This window comes from Apiospora hydei (genome assembly GCF_038363865.1).
Source record: "Apiospora hydei strain CBS 114990 chromosome Unknown utg000009l_segment0_segment0, whole genome shotgun sequence".
Lineage (NCBI taxonomy): Eukaryota > Fungi > Ascomycota > Sordariomycetes > Amphisphaeriales > Apiosporaceae > Apiospora > Apiospora hydei.
The window spans coordinates 2,730,681-2,748,068 of NW_027117368.1; the positions used below are offsets into that span (position 1 = coordinate 2,730,681).

The 17,388-nt window shown below is 50.8% G+C and overlaps 3 protein-coding genes across 3 annotated transcripts; all 3 read right to left on the reverse strand.

The window, feature by feature from the left end:
- Positions 1-1,559: 1,559 nt before the first annotated feature.
- Positions 1,560-9,759, reverse strand: PG997_012630 (uncharacterized protein; the record flags this gene model as incomplete). Its single annotated transcript, XM_066816944.1, has 6 exons — positions 1,560-1,632; positions 3,591-4,203; positions 4,297-4,484; positions 4,544-4,721; positions 4,782-5,754; positions 6,889-9,759. The coding sequence occupies 6 exons, from the start codon at positions 9,757-9,759 to the stop codon at positions 1,560-1,562; spliced, it is 4,896 nt and encodes a 1,631-aa protein (XP_066662636.1).
- Positions 9,760-10,324: 565 nt separating this feature from the next.
- On the reverse strand, positions 10,325-10,846 carry PG997_012631 (uncharacterized protein; the record flags this gene model as incomplete). Its single annotated transcript, XM_066816945.1, has 1 exon — positions 10,325-10,846. The coding sequence occupies one exon, from the start codon at positions 10,844-10,846 to the stop codon at positions 10,325-10,327; it is 522 nt and encodes a 173-aa protein (XP_066662637.1).
- A 1,134-nt stretch (positions 10,847-11,980) lies between these two features.
- PG997_012632 (ATP-dependent bile acid permease) lies at positions 11,981-17,113 on the reverse strand (the record flags this gene model as incomplete). The annotated part of the gene is made up of 2 exons (XM_066816946.1): positions 11,981-16,970; positions 17,034-17,113. The coding sequence occupies 2 exons, from the start codon at positions 17,111-17,113 to the stop codon at positions 11,981-11,983; spliced, it is 5,070 nt and encodes a 1,689-aa protein (XP_066662638.1).
- Between the last annotated feature and the right edge of the window lie 275 nt (positions 17,114-17,388).

Here is a 17,388-nt window from a genome sequence, read left to right on the forward strand (position 1 = left end):
TAAAGGGCTTTTTACGAGGATTTAAACGTTATTTTCGGCTAATTTAAATTAATTATAAATATAAAGGCTAAATACGGTATTTTAAATAAAAATATATAGAATTTCGACGAGACCGGCTTTATAATAAGTATAATCGGGTTAATTTTCGTCGTAATACGCGCCGATCGGCGTAAGAAGGCGAAGTCGGTCTAGCCTAGTAATCGGGAATAGTCGACGGCGATTAAATATATTAATTCGTAAAGCTAGTGTATTCCGCTTTTTTAATTATTTAAAATTAATATTACCTCGCGAATTAATCGCGCGAAAGTGGCTTACCGGGTAATTAAGTAATTAAACCGATTTTTAATAAATAAATCGATAATAAAATAAGCCTAGACTAAATTAAGCACTTCGATAAATATACTAGATCGTAAACGAAAGGTCGCTACCGCTTTTTAATTTTCGACGGCTACGAGAGCTATATTTCGGCCGAATTCGAGGTATACTATTAAAATAACGACATTATTATTATTAATATACCTCTCTATTTATCGCACCTGCTTTAATTTTTCGATATAATACTTTATTCGCTTTTAAAGCGTGCTTATTCGAAAGAAATCAAGCTATTTATTAAGGCCTTAATAAATTATATTACGAAGCTCGAGTTTTTTATCGCGTTTAAAGCTATACATTTCACTATTTTTACAGAAATTAATATTAAATTTAAATTTAATATATCCGGCTTAATACTTTATAACCCGAACGAGGTAATTAATAAATTAAATATATATCTTTAGACGTTTATACTTAGCTTATTTTATCCGGGGACGGCTAATACTTATAACCTTTAAATGCCGTTTAATCTTTAATAAATAACTAAGCACTTTATTTATATTAAAAAGAGGGTGTTTACTTATTAAAGAAGCTTTCCGACGCCGATTTTAAATACGGTAAATTAAATAACGAAGGGTATAATTAAAATAGTTTATAAAATAACCTTTATATATAATCGGATACGTATTTTAAAAAAGGCTAATTTAGCCCTTTCGAAGCGCCGAAGAGTTAAAAAGTCGCGAGTCTAGCTTAGAAGAGCCTTTACGATTAAGGAATTTCGAAGGCTGTAAGACGAGAAAGCAAAAGGGAAACGTTTAGCGACCGACGAAGGCGAAAATAATAGTTTATTAAAGCGGCGCGCGACGGGCGGCAAGCGTTATAGCATTTACGGCTAAATAAGTTATAATACGCGAATATATAAAAAGGATATAAAATTAAATAGCGATTCGAATAGCGAATAGTTTTAATTAATTTAAAATATCGTAGTTAAAATAACTTTTATAAAAGTATCGAGAAATAGTAAAAGTGAACTATTTAATAATACGGGTTATTTAATAATAAACCACGTTAAAACCTAAGCGGGAAACTTTATTTAAGCTTTTTTTCCCCACTTTTCCGACAAGCTGTAAAATTTAATCTACTCGGTAATCGTATTAACGGCTACGTCGTCTTCCGGACATTAGCTAGTAAAGTGCCCAGCCTTTCCATAATTATAGCAGGCGGACTTAAAAGGGTCCGGGGTAACTCTAAGGGCTGAAGAGCCGCGTGTAACGGGCGTGGTCGCCCGAGGAGCGTGTGCGGGAGCTTTCGCTGAAACGGCTAAGGCTAAGCTAGTAGGTCGATTAATTAACGTAGTAGTCGGAATACCTAGATTAAGTGTAATAAAGCTAAGAGAGGACGGGGATATTACTTTAACCTCCGTTCGAGAAGGCTTAATCGAACGGGATAAGGGCTTTTTAGTTATCTTTTTTAACTGTTAATACGCCTCGGAGTATTTTACACGAAACCCTTAAAAATCGAAGGACTAGTTTATATAATAATATAAAATAAGGGTTCGCAGCCGGTTAATAAGCTTTCGGTTTAACTCGTATTTTTATTCGAAGTAAGGGATTTCGGCTAAATTAATTAACTTAATAAACTTCGCGTAAAACTCGAAGAATTCTACGTCGAGATTTATTTAAAAAGTGACTAGCTCGTTTTTAATAGTATTTTTACGGTTAAAGTTATTAAATAAGAATCGTAATAAGTTATATACTTTACGAAATATCGAGTATATTAACGAAGAACTCTTATCGATATAAAAAGTTAATACGATTATAATAAATCTCGATATTAACGATATTAATTAAGTAAATCGAGTTCCTTCGATTAAGAAAAGCTACGCGTTATATTTTAATTTTTAAAACGTAAATATTTCTTATTTTTCGAAGGTAAAAAAGACTTTATTTATTAATTAATCCGGATTTCGTAGTTTAAAAGTATATCGTGGCGTTATCGCGGTAACGGTTATTTTATACGAAAGTTACCGTTAAAATAAAAACGAGTTAAGTAACTTAAATTTTTACTTTACAAAGAGTAATAAAAAGGTAAATCGAGAGGTAATTAAAGTAATATCGAATTAACCTTTTAATTAAACGAGGCGGTTTATAATAAACTTTAATTATTAAAATATTTTAACGAGGGGGTTAACGGTTATAATAAGCAGCTTTAATACTTTTTCTTTAAAGGCGAAAGCTTTTACGACTTTACGAAGGTTAAAACTATAGGCTTTAACTTTAAATTATCCCGATGCGGCACCCCGGGTTTTAATTCGAGCGCCGGAGGGAACTTTAAAAGGAGTAGCCGCTAATACGGCATAGATCGTGCGGTTATTAAAAAGACTATCGTTTTCCGAGAGGGGAATATTCGTCGCTATATTTATATATAAGCGGGAAAGAAAAAGAACGCGAAATAATAACGTATTTAAAAGGAATAAAAAGTAAATAAACCTAGAAAATAAAGTAGCCTCGGTTTTAAAGATTTTTATTATTATATTACGGCGAGTATTAACGTAAACTAAGATATAGCCGTAGCGATAAGTATATATATTTATTAACGAGAATAATAGAGATAGATTAAGAAAAGAAAAGCTATTTACGGTATAAATAAAGCTCGCGCTTATATAAAGTCTCTTAACAGGGCTCGTGCGGTTTAAGGTAGGCGTTAGTCCGTCGTTATCCGGTGTAAAGCCTAAGCATTGTGCTTAGTCGTCACACGCAACGCGGTAAGGAAATTAGCCATATTTTCTATACTAGCGATTTTAAGAGACATCCCGCGGGTATTTAAATTAATTATATACTTACGAAGCCCTTTTTTTTATTCGTATTTAATTTATACCGTAAGTGTTAAATATCGCGTCGTAAAGTTCGGCCGTAAATTCGATAACGTAAAATAGTTTTAAAAACGTTATATACTTTTATAGTATTTTTTTTACTTAATAAATTTAAAAGCTTTCGTATTACTTAAATAGTTAAACCGATCCGGTTTTTTTTAAATTAAATTAAGCATTATAATTATAAAATTATTACGCGTTAAAATTTAATTAAAGTCGAAAAATAATAAAGGTAAACCACTTAATAATACGAACCACTTAATAGTAAACTACGTTACCTCTTTTTTAAGTCGATATATATTAAGTTTACTCGGTTTTAAGTTATTTACTTTTATTAGCCTGCGCTGGTATGAGTCGAAAAGCAAAAGAACAAAAAAAAGTTAAGAATAAAATATAGAAGGCCGACTCCGTCTGGGTAAACCGGATCCCCGGCCCCTCCTCGCCCGCAACCTCGCTCTGGACGAACCAGTACGTCGTGTTGAAGACGGCCTCGCCGTGCGCACGGATCCACCGGCCCGCCTCCCGCAGGTTGTCGACCTCGGCCTGGACGATGGACCCGTCGGCGCGCGGGCCGATGTCGAGGAGCAGGTTGCCGTTCTTGGCGACCATGTCGACCAAGGTCCGGACGATGGTGGACGCGTTCATGTAGGCCGCGTCGGGCGTCGCCGCGTTGTACCCGTAGCTGTAGGGGTCCATGCCCCGGTTCGACTCCCACTTGCGGTGCTGCGCGCCCGAGAAGGTCTCGTACTCGGGCGTGTCGAAGTCGGCCGCCTGCGCTACGCCGCAGCGCGAGTTGATGGCTACCTGGCGGCCCTGGCGCCTCGCGGTGTTCCACCACCGCGCCGCGAACTCGGCGGTTGCGTTGGCGGCGCCCGTGTCGCACCACATGATGTCCGTGTTGTATTTGTACGCCAGCGTCTCCATCTGCGGGAGGATTAGGTCAGCGACGAAGTCCTCTACCGGGACGTACCCCGTGTAGGGCTCCTTATCGCCGGTATAGGGGTTCGTCGCTAAGCCCCCTGTCCAAGAGGTCGAGGATGGTCTGTCGAACTGGGTGAAGCCTTACTTCTCCCACGCTGGGCTGAACCATTCCGGCAGGGAGAAGTATGTACCGCGCTTCAACGCTGGCTGGTATGTCTCGGACGCCTCGAATAACTCCCCGAGGAGGTCGCGCTTCGGCCCGTACTGCAATGAAGTGCGGTTCGAAACAGCACCGCTGTCGAAGAGGGCGAAACCATCATGGTGCTTGCTGGTGAACACAAAATACTTTGCTCCGGCCTCGGCGAACAAGTCAACCCACCTGGGTTGCCAAGTTAGAGCGCTACAAGCAAGAAGAAGGGGGTCTGCATAGAAACTCACATTTTGGGATCGAACTTGGAAGCATTGAAGTCCGGGAAGGTGTCATCATACACCCAATCAGGCCCATACGTCCTCAACCGATACTCATAGAAGTCTGACTTGTCGGCTTCGGGGTGATGGGTCGAGTACCACCAAAACCACTCAGCGTAACTCTCGTACGGAGAAGAGTTACCCCAGCCTACCACACAGATATGTCAGCCTGGTCGCCTCGAATGTGGCATATTCATTGATCACCAACCAGTCACTGAATAAGGGCCCCAATGGATGAAGATGCCAAAATTTGCGTCGTCGAACCAGTCCGGGCTCTCATGTCGAGCCATATTGTTGAGATCGGTAGTCCATTCCGTGAGGCCAATACTCAGACCATTGAATGGCACTCTGCTCTGACTCTTGCCGTCATCAATGACAACGTCAGCCGCGGTCGAACCATTCGAGGATCCTTCGACTCCGATGGCCACGACCTTTTGGTCTCCTGGGCATAGGCGCTTAAGCCGGCCAGGACTGGCCGTTCGAAACCCCGGTCCCTCGAGAAACAGAACCTTCTCGTTCCCAGTGACACATTCGGTACCAGCATTGTTCACGGTGATTTCGACTACCTGAGCACCATTCTCGAGCCACTTTTGCGTCGGCCTCACCGACTGCACTCCCAACGAGGCGCCCTGCCACAGCGAGATGGCGAAGATGTGCTGTCGGACCGCCGTCGCGTTGGTCGTTGTCGGCAGGGTGATGGAACTCAGCGTCTTACCGGCAGACAGAGCCGCCGTGCGCTCGAAGATGTGGCTCGTGTTGAAGTTGGTCCCGTTACTGGTGAAGCGGCTCGGGAACACGATCTCGCCGCGGTTGATGGTCAAGTACTCGTAGAAGTTCAGGGCACGCAACTCGTAAGTCGACGTGCTGTCATCCTCATAGTTGAAGATGACGTTGGCGGCGACTGTCTCCTGGTCCACGTCCGCTGCGACCAGGAAGGAGGCGGAGAAGTAGGAGCCCGGCGGCACGGGGATGGTTTGACCGCTGCATATCACATTGTCGGGTTTGCCGGTGCCTGTGTACCCCGGGAAGGAGTACACAATCCCTGTCTCTTTGGATGTGTAGAATGGGTTCCCGAGATTTGGTGAGGGGTACGACTGATTTAGCGCATCGAAGGCTGCTTCTTCTGGGTATGTGCCAAACGCTTTGTTGCTATAAAAGGGTCCGAGATCAAGCGGTACGGACTGTGAAAACGTTAAGATCATGACATGATACGGCAAGGGCGATTTGAATGGGTACCTTTGATGTGGTTGAAGTTGGTTGTGATACACCATTCGCGCTTGCGGCTTGACAAAACAGAAATAATGCGGTTACGAGAACCATATTTAAATATATTAACGGGTATGAGTTGATACAGACCTCCGACACAAAACGCTTGTACTGAGAGACCCGTCTCTAATGTGGGTGCGGTTCTTTTTGATTTATCATACCCCTCCGGTACCCCTCCAGCACCCCTCCGATGGCTATCGGCATTTGTTCCGATCTAGACCGGGGGCTAGCTCCGGATCGGCGGTTATGTCCGACCCACCCAGAGCTAGATATTTCTTGGCGTAAAAGCAACGCTGTACTATCCCCTTGATGGCGACAACGCTGCCTCTAGTATGATAAGTACTTTCCGCAAATAATCGATAAGTCTATTTATCACGGTAATTGATATCCCCTAATGTGTATAGGGAGGCATGACATAGCATGGTGAGGACAGCGCTGTCGCCATTGAGGAGATAATCGGTCTGGCGTATTCTACAGGCTCGATCTCACCTCAGAAGAAACAAACATACTTTTGGAAAGAACAAACAGTAAGAGGAATTGTTGGGAGATACCTCTCCTCACTTCTCTGCAAGTCTACCAGACTCTAGTTGTATCTAGATTCTTCCATAGCTACGCTATCCACTTCTGGCGCGGTCTATAAAGACCTTACCTGTTGCCAGGCTTCAGGAGTGGAAGGCCAAGGCACTTAGACAATACACTCCTTCACCCCACCAACAGGAATTCGGGTAATTCAACGAAACATGAATAGAATCACTACAAAAACATGGTACTCGACAAAAGCTCAACTTACCCAGGAGCCGAAACCTACCTAAAGTACCCCTATTCCACCGCCCTACTAGCCCGTCGCACCGCCAGCTCCGCCTCCGCCTCCCTCGCCTTCCCAACGATCGCATCCCGCTCCTTAGCCGAATACACACCCGCCTTGACAAACGCTCCCGCGACCTCCGCCACCACATCCACGAACGCATCATGCGAGGCGAACGGCGCCCGGTCCCACACCAAGTCCAAGAACGTCGGCCCGTCCGCGCCCGGCGACGCGACCCCTGGACCGGCACGTCGTAGCGCGGCAGCCCGTCGTTGCGCTTGCGGTTCGCGACGCCCGTGTCGAGCACCCCGAAGACGACGAGCGGCTCCACGCGGCGGAAGTAGGACGAGATGGGCTGCGTGTCGCTGATGTAGTAGGGCCGCACCGTCAGGTCTTTGTTGTTGTTGCCGCCCGCCTGGACGCGGAACAGCGGATCGCCTGCTGCGGTCTTGCTGCCCGTAGGCGCAACGGCGGCGCGGGAATAGTCGCCGTCGAGCTTGAGGTAACGGTACAGCGAAAGTTCCCAGTAGCCGCTGTTGCTGCCGCCGATTGCGGGGGGACGGCCGACAGTCTGGAGGTGCACGGGGCCCCACATGATGGCTTGAGTATCGGGACGGTCGAGCGCACGCTCAATACGAATGCTAAAAGGCATCTGCATCTCGATGGTGTCGCCTGTCCCCCAGGTGCGGCTGAGAGTCAAGTACGTGCCGGGTTCCGGAATCTGCTCGTCCTCCTCGCCGTTAACGGTCACCTTGACCCCGCCCTGAGTCCACGCGGGCACTCGCAACTTGATGTCGAGCGGGCCATGTCCCGTGATGGTGAGCTTGGTCGTGTCGCCGCGGGGGAAGGCCGTCTCCTGCTTGACCTCGAAGCCCTTCTCCTCCCAGGTCAGCGCCGAGGGGACGTACAGGTTCACCCAAAGCGCGGAGCCGTCAGCCGAGCGCAGGTACACCGTCTCTTGATACTTGGTGTGGCTCTCCATGCCGGTGCCGCCGCAGCAGGTGCCAGTGTTGCCATAGTCGCGGGTGGAGCCGGGCGTCAGGGGCTGGAAGTAGGTGAGCTGCGGGTCCGCGGTGCTCCCCGTGTCGGCGCGGGACCCGGTGATCATGTTGAACAGACCGCGCTCGTAGTTGTCCATATACGTGGCGTTGTGCTCGTGCAAGAACAGATTCCGGGCCAGCTTGAGCATGTTGTACGTGGTGCACGTCTCGGCGCCGTTACCGGCAATGGCGTGGGCAATGTTGTCCCGGTTCTGGAACATTTCAGCATTGTCATTCGAGCCCGGGTAGTTACCGCCAGTGCCGCCGTGGGCGAACTCGCGGTGCGGGACGATCCAGCCGTAGAAGTTCTTGGCCGCGTCGAAGTAGTCTTGGTTCCCGTTCTGCTCGAAGATTCGGAGGTAGCCGATGAACTGAGGAACATGCGTATTGGCGTGCAGTCGATCTGTGCGGCGTGGACCCGGATTGTGATCGTGAGTCAAGACCAGGATATCTCGATCTTCTACAGCGGCACCGAAAAGAGACGCCCGGTTGTCAAAAGCCATGGCTGTCTCCAGGTGCCGGGCGTCTCCAGTCAGCTCATAGATCTCCGGAAACACCTCGTTAGCTCCACCGAACTCGCCGGCGATGTAGAGATCCCACATGTAGTTGAGGTCGTTCCTGGTCAGATTGCCCTTGTAGCCCGGCTGGTTCTTGTCGCCGATGGCCAGGGCGAGGTGCGCCCAGTCTGCCATTTTTACTACAACATCAAGTGCTTGCGAGTTGTTTGTGTTGTAGTAAGCGTCAAGTAGCCCTCGCATGATCTTGTGCAGCGTGTACCAGGGTGCCCAAGTATTGGTGGCGGCATCACCTCCGTAGATGGCCCAACGGGGCGGGCCGAGCCTCAAAACTGTATCCTCCGGAAGCGCACCCACGTAACCAGGGTGCGTGGGAACCCAGTCGACCGTGTCGGATCCTGCATCGCTCACTATACCTGCGTCTCGGCCGTTCGGTGAAGAGTCTTTCAGACTGGTTCCGTTCTTTTCGTCGAACTTGTACCATGCGATATTACCTCCATCTGTCGAGCCTGCCGCGGAGGCCTGCAGAGACTGGATCTCAGCGGCACTTAGTGCGCGGCTGAAGACATGAAACTCGTCGATCGTGGCTTTGAGAGGTGCGTCTCCATATTGAGACCGACCGATCCACCGATTGCCCGGGTTGTCGAGACTGGTCGGGTTCAGGGTCATGCCGGTATTTGTGCCGGCCACTTGGCCATCAATGTACAACGTCCCCGTCGTACCCTCGAGGACAACCGCGATGTGTACCCACTCATTTACTGGCAGTGCCGTCTTGCCATTGATTTGTTGCTCTTGACCAGAGCCAGCGGTGGTGATAGCGAATCGCGGTGCGTGTTGTGACGTGTCCGCGCGTGGCGTGAGGAACATGTTCACGCTGGTGTCCTTGCCGAAGTCGAACAGGCGAGTCCAAGTCTGGTCAGAAGCCAAGTTCACCCAGGTTGCGATAGTGAAGTCGCGCAGCTGATTGATCGTTTCCTGCGGGAGAGTCACATACTGCTCCTGGTCGCCCTGGTTCAGCTGAAGTGCGTTGCCGAACTTGCCAGATACGCGGCCAACTGACGTGTCGTTGCCTGGTTGCTGTCCACCGGAACCATCCCCGTCCATTCTCGAGGTGATGGCGTCCTGGCACGCCGCCAGCTCTTTGACCATCCAGTCGAGCTTGGTCTTGAAGACGTCCTCACCCTGATCGGCATATGCCTGGGAAAGGGCGGTCATGTAGTGGCCTGTCCAGTGGCCGCTGAGTAGCCCGCCATCTTCCCAGCCGCCAGGCACCTCGACACCACCCGGGTTGGGTCGGCCTGCTTGGTTGTTGAAGAGGACCAAGAACCGTCGCTCATCGTACTCACGTAGGAACTCCTTCATGCGGTCGCGCTTCTCCTGTAGCAGGCCATCGCCCAAGTGGACTTGGTCGAGGCGAAACGGCCGCACTGGTGCCGTACCACCTGGCCCTGGATCCGCTGGCACATCGGCTAAGGTGTGTGCGGCACCGGCGATCGCCGTTATGCCGATGATCCGGAGGAGCCGACGGGGGCTGAACAAAGACGTCGTGCACCGAGCCATATCAGGTTCTACACTGGCAAAATGGTGGCGGTTCAGATCAGACATAAACCGTCTGTTTGGCCTTCAACGGTCAACTCCACGGTCTAAGTCCGTCCTTTGCCTCGGCATGCTGCAAAGGAGCTGTCTTCATAAACGCCATGGCAATCTAAGTAACATCATGTATTATTGAGGGGTTTGATAAGACGTCCGCATTTTGCCGCTTGATTGATACCGGTATCTCACGTACCCCTCGTGTCTAAAGTACCCCTGTCCCCTGTCCCCTGTCTACCCCAACAGATCAGCATGGATCTTAGTGAATGGCAAATGAGGAAGGAGGGCAGAAATGCTCCTGCCGTGTCGTTGCAGGGGTCGTACCATATCGGCGCTCATTCTTCCGACATCATCAAATGCAATGTAACATTAAAACACTTTGAAGATAACAGTCCAACCAAGACAAATCAAATGACACCAGTTATTCCACCAGTTATACCAACATAAGACGGCAGTCCAGCAGCTCGAAACATCCGCCTGCGAATGCCACATCCCAAAGCAACCACCGCAACCACCGACCCCGTCTCCGTCCGGCTCAAACCACCAGCACCAGCAACAGCAAAAGCGTCATGACCAACACCAACGAGTTTCCCACGCGGGCGCCCGCACCAAGTCCCTTCCCGTCCACCACCTGATCCGCCACGATGCCGTTCGAGTAGTTCAAGGCCGCCGCCTGGCCGGCGAGCTCGCTCAGATTCCCGCACATCTTGTTGATCATCTTGTCGTGGGTGAAGTAGCCGGCCACCTTCATGGCGGCCTTGACCACCTTGGCCACCAGCTCGGCGCCATGCGGCGACGCGTTCTCGAGCGCGTCGCGCATGGTGGTGTTGGCGCCGATGGTCGAGTAGTTGGCGACGAAGGAGTATTGGTCGCATATCGGACGCGCCGTGAGGTTGGCCAGGTCGCCCAGGTCAATGTCGATGTCGATGTCGAGGAGTCCCGGCTCCGGCTCCGGTTCCGGCTCCGGCAAAGCGACGGCAAGGACGCTGGTCAACAGTAACAAGGCACATAGCAGCGCAGTCAGTGGTGCCGTGCGGGTGGTGTAAGTGGCGCGCATGGTGAAGTTACTTGGTATGCGGAGTTGACGGAATTTCGGGGTTGCTGATGCAGGAAGGTGACGGGAGAAAAGACTGGAACCGTATGCCGCTGGGAAGTTGGAGGTCTTCAGAACACGGCCACGCCAGTCTGTTTCAAATACGTCGTCGTCCTCGAGGTTCCTACTTCGTCCGATATCGAGTGAGGCTCTGCCGCTTTCAAAGTTCATCCGGTTGCATGTTACGCAAGCTGCCGCTGTTCTTGGGCTGGAGGGTCTGCCCTCGCAAAGTTACCCGACGTCAGTCGAAGGGTCGAAGCCATCAGACTCCGAAGATCTTCAAACACCCCTGGAGTCGATCCGGAACAGCAGTTGGGTGGAGACAACTCAAATCTGGCGATGGCGATTGGCTACTTTTGCAGTTTTCCCGGTGCACTACAGCTGTCGTTTGAAACTGCAAGCGTTTTCAGCACGTAGCGTTATCTGGAATCCCCAGTGTTCCTGGCGTCCTATGTTATGCAATCGAGAGCAGTTCAGCCAAAGCTATTCATTCGTCGATAAGCTTTCCTTCATTAGTACTAGTCCGGGATAGTACCGGACTATGCAATTACGCCACGATGGTGTCTCAGGCTGTATGTCAACCTGGTGTCTGTCTGTCTTTAAATGGGAGGGCCGTAACCGTCATCTTATCCGGCCAGAAAGTCCTTCGCCCCTCTCAATACTCGTACATGCCTCCTTTTTCGTACGAAGAACCGGGTACGTCAAGAAAAAGACATGTGGCCGGTCTACCGAGACGTTGAACTGGACTTTGTCGCCGTCGACCCCCTCCATCTACTCCCTAAATGTTCTGATGGACCCGAATGGGCCCTCCAAACTGCCAGCGTCCATGAGTCAACCTCTGAAATACGAATAACTAAAGAAAAGTTTGATTTACTAAACGTCTAACGGTCTGATAAGACACAGGACAGCAACACAAAAAGCCCAAACAACGCCTCTATGCCAATGCAAGAAAAAGTGCACCGGATATCTAGGTTATGCTATACAAGATTATGCAATGAGGGCTTCTTCTCTAAACCTCAGTAAAACTTTCTTTCCCGCCCCCGTTGACCGAGTTCATTTGTCAACTCGGTCTGTTGGGCAATATCAACACACTACGTGCTACTCGTCATCCACGAGCCTCTTGGCCTCAAAAGCCTTCTTTGCCGCCTTCATTAGCGTATCCATGTCACCGCTCGTCTCGCACATGGACCGGAAGCTGCCATCCGTCTTCTTAAGCAGCTCGTACGGATCGCCGTACTCGATCAGCTCACCGTGGTCCAGTACCAGCACCTTGTCGTAATCCACAATGGTGGCCAGTCTGTGCGCAATGGTAATGGTCGTGCTCTCGAGCTGACGTATGGTGCCCTGGATCTTGGAGTCGGTCGCATAGTCGATTGACGCAGTGGCCTCGTCCATGATGAGGAGCTTCGGGTTCTTAAGCATAGCTCGAGCCAAGCAGAGCAATTGCCGCTGGCCCTGGGACAGGTTTGATCCAGACTCGGATACAGCAGAAGACAGATCAAGGAAAGGGTTTTTGTTGGTGGCAGTCGGCGATGGTAGGGGCCCGGCGGCTTCGTCGGAAGCTGCCGGCTCAGAGGCCAGAGCAATTGTCGTGACGGGGGTGACTGGAGTTTCATTGGGACCAATCAGCTGCACTCGGCGTAGCGCGTGGAAGATCTCCTCGTCAGTATACAAATCGAATGGGTCCAGGTTGGTTCGGATGGTGCCTGTGAACAAGGTAGGATCTTGAGGGACAATGGTGATAGCCTCACGGAGGTCCTTGAGACCTATAGTGCCAATGTCGATGTCGTCAAGAAGAATCTTGCCCTCCTCGGCCTCAAGGGCCCGGAACAGCGCCAAGGTCAAGGAACTCTTGCCTGCACCGGTGCGACCAACAACACCAACCTTCTCCAGAGGGTTGATTTTGAAAGTAACCTTGCGCAGAACAGGATCTAAGTCGGATCGGTATCTTGTGGAGTACGAGATGAATTCAACGGATCCATGGGCCGGCCAGTTGGCGGGAGGTCGGCACTTCTCGTTGATTGGCTCCGCCTCTTGTTCGACATCGAGGTATTCCTTGACTCGTTCCACCGAGTTCATGTTCTGCTCGTTCATAGCGTACAGCCTGACAAGCCAGAGCATGTTCTCGGAGAAGGTGATGGCGTAGCTAAGCGAGATACCTGCAGAGCCTGCCTGGATCTTGCCCAAGCTAAGGATGACGAACACACCTGCGAAGAAGGCAACTAGATCACCCAGCACATCTGTACGGAATGCCAGCCATCTGTTAGCGGCCCAAAGGTAGATGAACGGGCGGGCTTGGGTGTTGATCTTGGTCAGGTTTTCGCGGATGAAACGGCGCTCATCGCCGTAGGCACGAATAGTAGTGACGCCGGATAAGGTCTCGCCAAATTGCTGGAATAGCGGACTTCGGTTGACCGACTCTAATCGTTTGAGGTCTCGAGATGCGCGAAGGTAGAAAAGGCCCACAAAGACGTATGCCCCGGTGATGAAGCCGCCGGCTATCAAGAAGCCAGGGGTGACGAAGCCAATCAAGACAATCGTCACGAGGATACCTAAGACACAGCTCATGACTCCGATGGCAACAGGTGCAACTTCCTGGTCGATGGCTTCAAGATCCTTACTGAAACGGTTCATGATTTGGCCGAGCGGGGTGACGTCAAAGAACTTGAACTTGGCCCTGGCGACCGAGCCCATCAATCGATTGTGCAGCTTCCAAGAAGCAGTAAGCGAACCGAAGAAGAGCCAGAGGTCGCGGACGAGAGCAAGGACGGCACCAGCCACACCGATCAATGCAAGAACCATGAGGTAGTAGTTAACGTTGACCTCATCAGGAGCATTGGCAGCTGAGTACTGTGCGGGACTGAAGAAGGCACCAGATTGGACGTGACTGGCAACGGTCGAGAATGCGTTGGGTGTGGCAAAGTGGCCGACGGAGTTCTGGCTTACGGCGCCAACCGTGAAGGTGTTGATGCTTTCGGCCTCGGTCGTGTACTGTTCGGCCCATTGCTTAATCCATAAGTTTTGCGCGACTCCCGAGAGTTGCTGTCCACCGAAGACGAAGATGGTGAGCATCCAGAACCACCATGAGCCCATGGCGTTGAGGTAGAGCTTGACAACGGGCCACTTGACAGCGCCGGTCGCTTTCGTTTCTTCCATAGCATCCTGCTTCTTCCTCTCCTTCTTGTCCTTGGATTTGCCGTTGGAATCGCCGTTGGGAGCACCGTCGATAAGGGTCTCACCACTGCCTTCTCCAACACTTGATGGGACTCGAGATGGGATCCGGGAAGCGTGGGCCGAGCTAGGACGGGATCTGTTCTGAATGTCCTCACCCAGAGCGCCAGATGCAATTACTTCGGTGGGAGGGCCTTGAGCCGAAACTCTACCGTTGTCTAGAACAACGACATACTCGGAAGAAGGAACACAAAGAGTGATATTATGGGTGACAAGGATGCAAGTGCGGTCGCGCATGAGAGGGCCACGAATGCAGTTGGTGAATATCCATTGGGCGGTGTGAGAGTCAACGGCGCTGAGGCAGTCGTCGAGAAGCAGGTGCCGCGAGTTGGAGTAGACGGCTCGTGCTAAAGAAATACGCTGTTTCTGGCCGCCGGACAGTGTAATACCCTTTTCGCCAACGAGTGTCTCGTCGCCGTTGTCCAGGATCTCGAGGTCGCGTTCCAGGGCGCAGGCAACAATGACGTCTCGGTATCGTTTCTCGTCGTAGGGGGCAGAGAACAGAATATTTTCCTTGATGTTGGCGTTAACCAACCAAGCACTCTGGGCGACATATGCGCAAGTCTCGGCAAGCCCAGTCTCGGGGTCCACATGAACGTCTTCGCGACTCCGCCCGCCGGGTAGATATACTTGACCCTTCATCAAGGTCATCTCGCCGAGAAGCGCCATGAGCATCGAAGTCTTTCCGGATCCAGTAGGGCCTGCAATCACGTTCAGCTGGCCGATCTTGAAGTCGCTGGTCAGGTCAAGGAGACGGAAGGCCATAGAGCCATCTGCAGCGACGGCATCTTTGCTGCCCCAGATGAAGGTGGCATCGCGGAATCCGATGACACGATTACCCTGGTCGTCGACGTTTTCCTCGCTAAGCTGCTTGTACTTCTCGGTTTCATCCTCGAGCAGGAACTCCTCGACACGGTCAATCGACACCTGGGCTTCTTGCACGTGGGCAATCATGTCGCCAAGCTGGTCGAGAGGTACTCGGAGCAGCATGAACAAAGACATGGCAGTGAACGCGACAGATGGGTACAGAGGCTTCTTCTCAATCTTGGTGTATACCAAGAAAGAGCAGAACGTAATCAAGACCGGGACGGTGTTCCAGATGGCAACGGCCAGCGCCCAGATCATATAGCGGTTTCGCAATGCCTTCAGCTCAGCGCGTCGCTTCTGGTCGACAATTTCACCGAAGCGCTGCTCCCAGGCAAAGTACTTGATGATACGGATGTTTTGCAGGACTTCGTTGGTGGTATGGATACGCTTGTCCGTAGCTGACATGATCTTTTTCTGGGTGTATTGGAAGCCCCTGGCGAGAAGGATGTTGACTGGAAGAAGGAAGACCATGATCACAAGCCCCGGGATGGCACTGAGACCCATGACCTGCCACAGCAGAATGATGGACATGATGAGCTGGGAGGGCGCGCTGGCCAGCAGGAAATGGAGGTACGAGGTAACCTCGGAGATCTTGAAACTGTCGACAGACATCAAGTTGATGATGGTACCCAGATTCGCCTGCTCGTCCGCATCCTTGCTTGGGTCCTCTTTCTTAGAAACTTCCCCATTGCTGGCGGCTGCGTTGCTAGCGTTGCTGGCACTCTTTCGCTTGAGACCGATCATCCGCTTCAACTTGTCGAGCCGCGATTCCTTCACAGTCTCTTTCCCATTGCTGGTCCCGAGGACAGTGTCTTTACCACTCGCTGCCTTGCGGCGCAGGGCCTTGGCGTAAATATCGCCAATGATGATGGCTCGAATCCGGATGCAGATCTTTCGACCAATCCACAGGGCTTGGCCATCGGCAATGGAGCGTATTATGTCGGCGATGGGGAGCAGAATGACGTAGAGCCAGAGGACGTTCACGGGAGCAATCTCGGGCTTCTCGACATACTCCAAAATGGCCTTCAGTAGCAGAGTCGGAGCAAAGGTGAGCACTCCCGACGCCAATGCCCACAAACATTGCAGGATGAGATCGCTCTTGAAGTATTTGGCCAGATGGATTATAAGTCTAGTGTTCTTCTTGACTTGGCGGTAATCGGCGAGAACATAAGCAGCCTTGTCCTTGGGGAGCAAATTCCACACCTTTTCCATGACCAGAGGTGACTTGTAACCTTCCCAAAGCACGCCGTCAACCCAGGAGAAAGTCATCAGAGAGAATACAGATGCCAGTGGTTCCCGCGAAGGCTCAATGTCCCCCTCCCACTCCAGCATAACCGTCTTGTTGCCTTTCCTAATCGACATGGTCATAATGAACAAGACTGTGGTCAAGCAGAATTCGGCAACCACGAGGATTTGGGTCAACTGGGAGCTGGGGTGGATGATGACGGAGCGGAAGATAATAAGGGTGAACAGCCATTGGAATCCGTAGATACTCGCCGTATGATTCCATATCCGGGGTACGCGCCATTTGGTATTACCGAGGAAGAGTCGCAGAGTCGCCAAGACAAGAACGTATAGCCACGTCACAACACCAACGGCAGCGGAGATTCGACCACGCCCACTATAAGTATTGGTGATGAGGGCAGTGACGTTAATGCCGACGAGACCGACCACGCAGAGCTCCTCTACGATCACAGATAGTTGTTGGCCTGGCGGGGTATCGGCTTGAACAATGGAGCCCTTGGTAGTTGTCTTGACGAGGGCCAGCCGACCGCCGCCGTTCTGGGCAATGGAAAGACCTTCCTCATCGTCGTCGGTACTCGCGGGTTCCTCCTCTTCCTCTGGCGGAATCTCGGTATGGTCGCGGTGATCGGGAATATGCTGGTAGTCGCGCGCTCGTTTTGATCGAATGCGCTGCAAGACGCCCTGGTAGGCGAGGCTCGTTACGGAAAGGCCGAAAACAATTAGGGGGAAAAGGATCTTCAGGTAGCTGCGCAAAGACGTTGCTCGTTAGAACACTGTGAATCATGGGCAGGATATCAGGGACACCTACTCGGATTGAAAACAGGTGGTGAAATCGTCAACACGCCAGATAGGCCAACCGCAAGAAGCAAAGTCCGCAGTGGAAGCCATGCTTTCCAGTCTCGACATCCCGGCTGCCCAGTGGCGGCGCCCCGCGGGCAAGACAATGTCGGAAACGGCACCAAACTGCCCTGCTGTTTGTCGCGATTTGGATCAGGCGAAAGAAGAGTCTCTTTATCTCGGATACAGCATGAAGGAAGTAATGAGCCGAAGGGCGCGCAACGGGTCGGCACAACAGGCCAGTCTATTCTTTTTTGGCTCGAAGAAGAAAAAAAGCTATCAGAACAAAGACAATGTTAGAGGTTGCAGCTTAGATTAGACGTAAC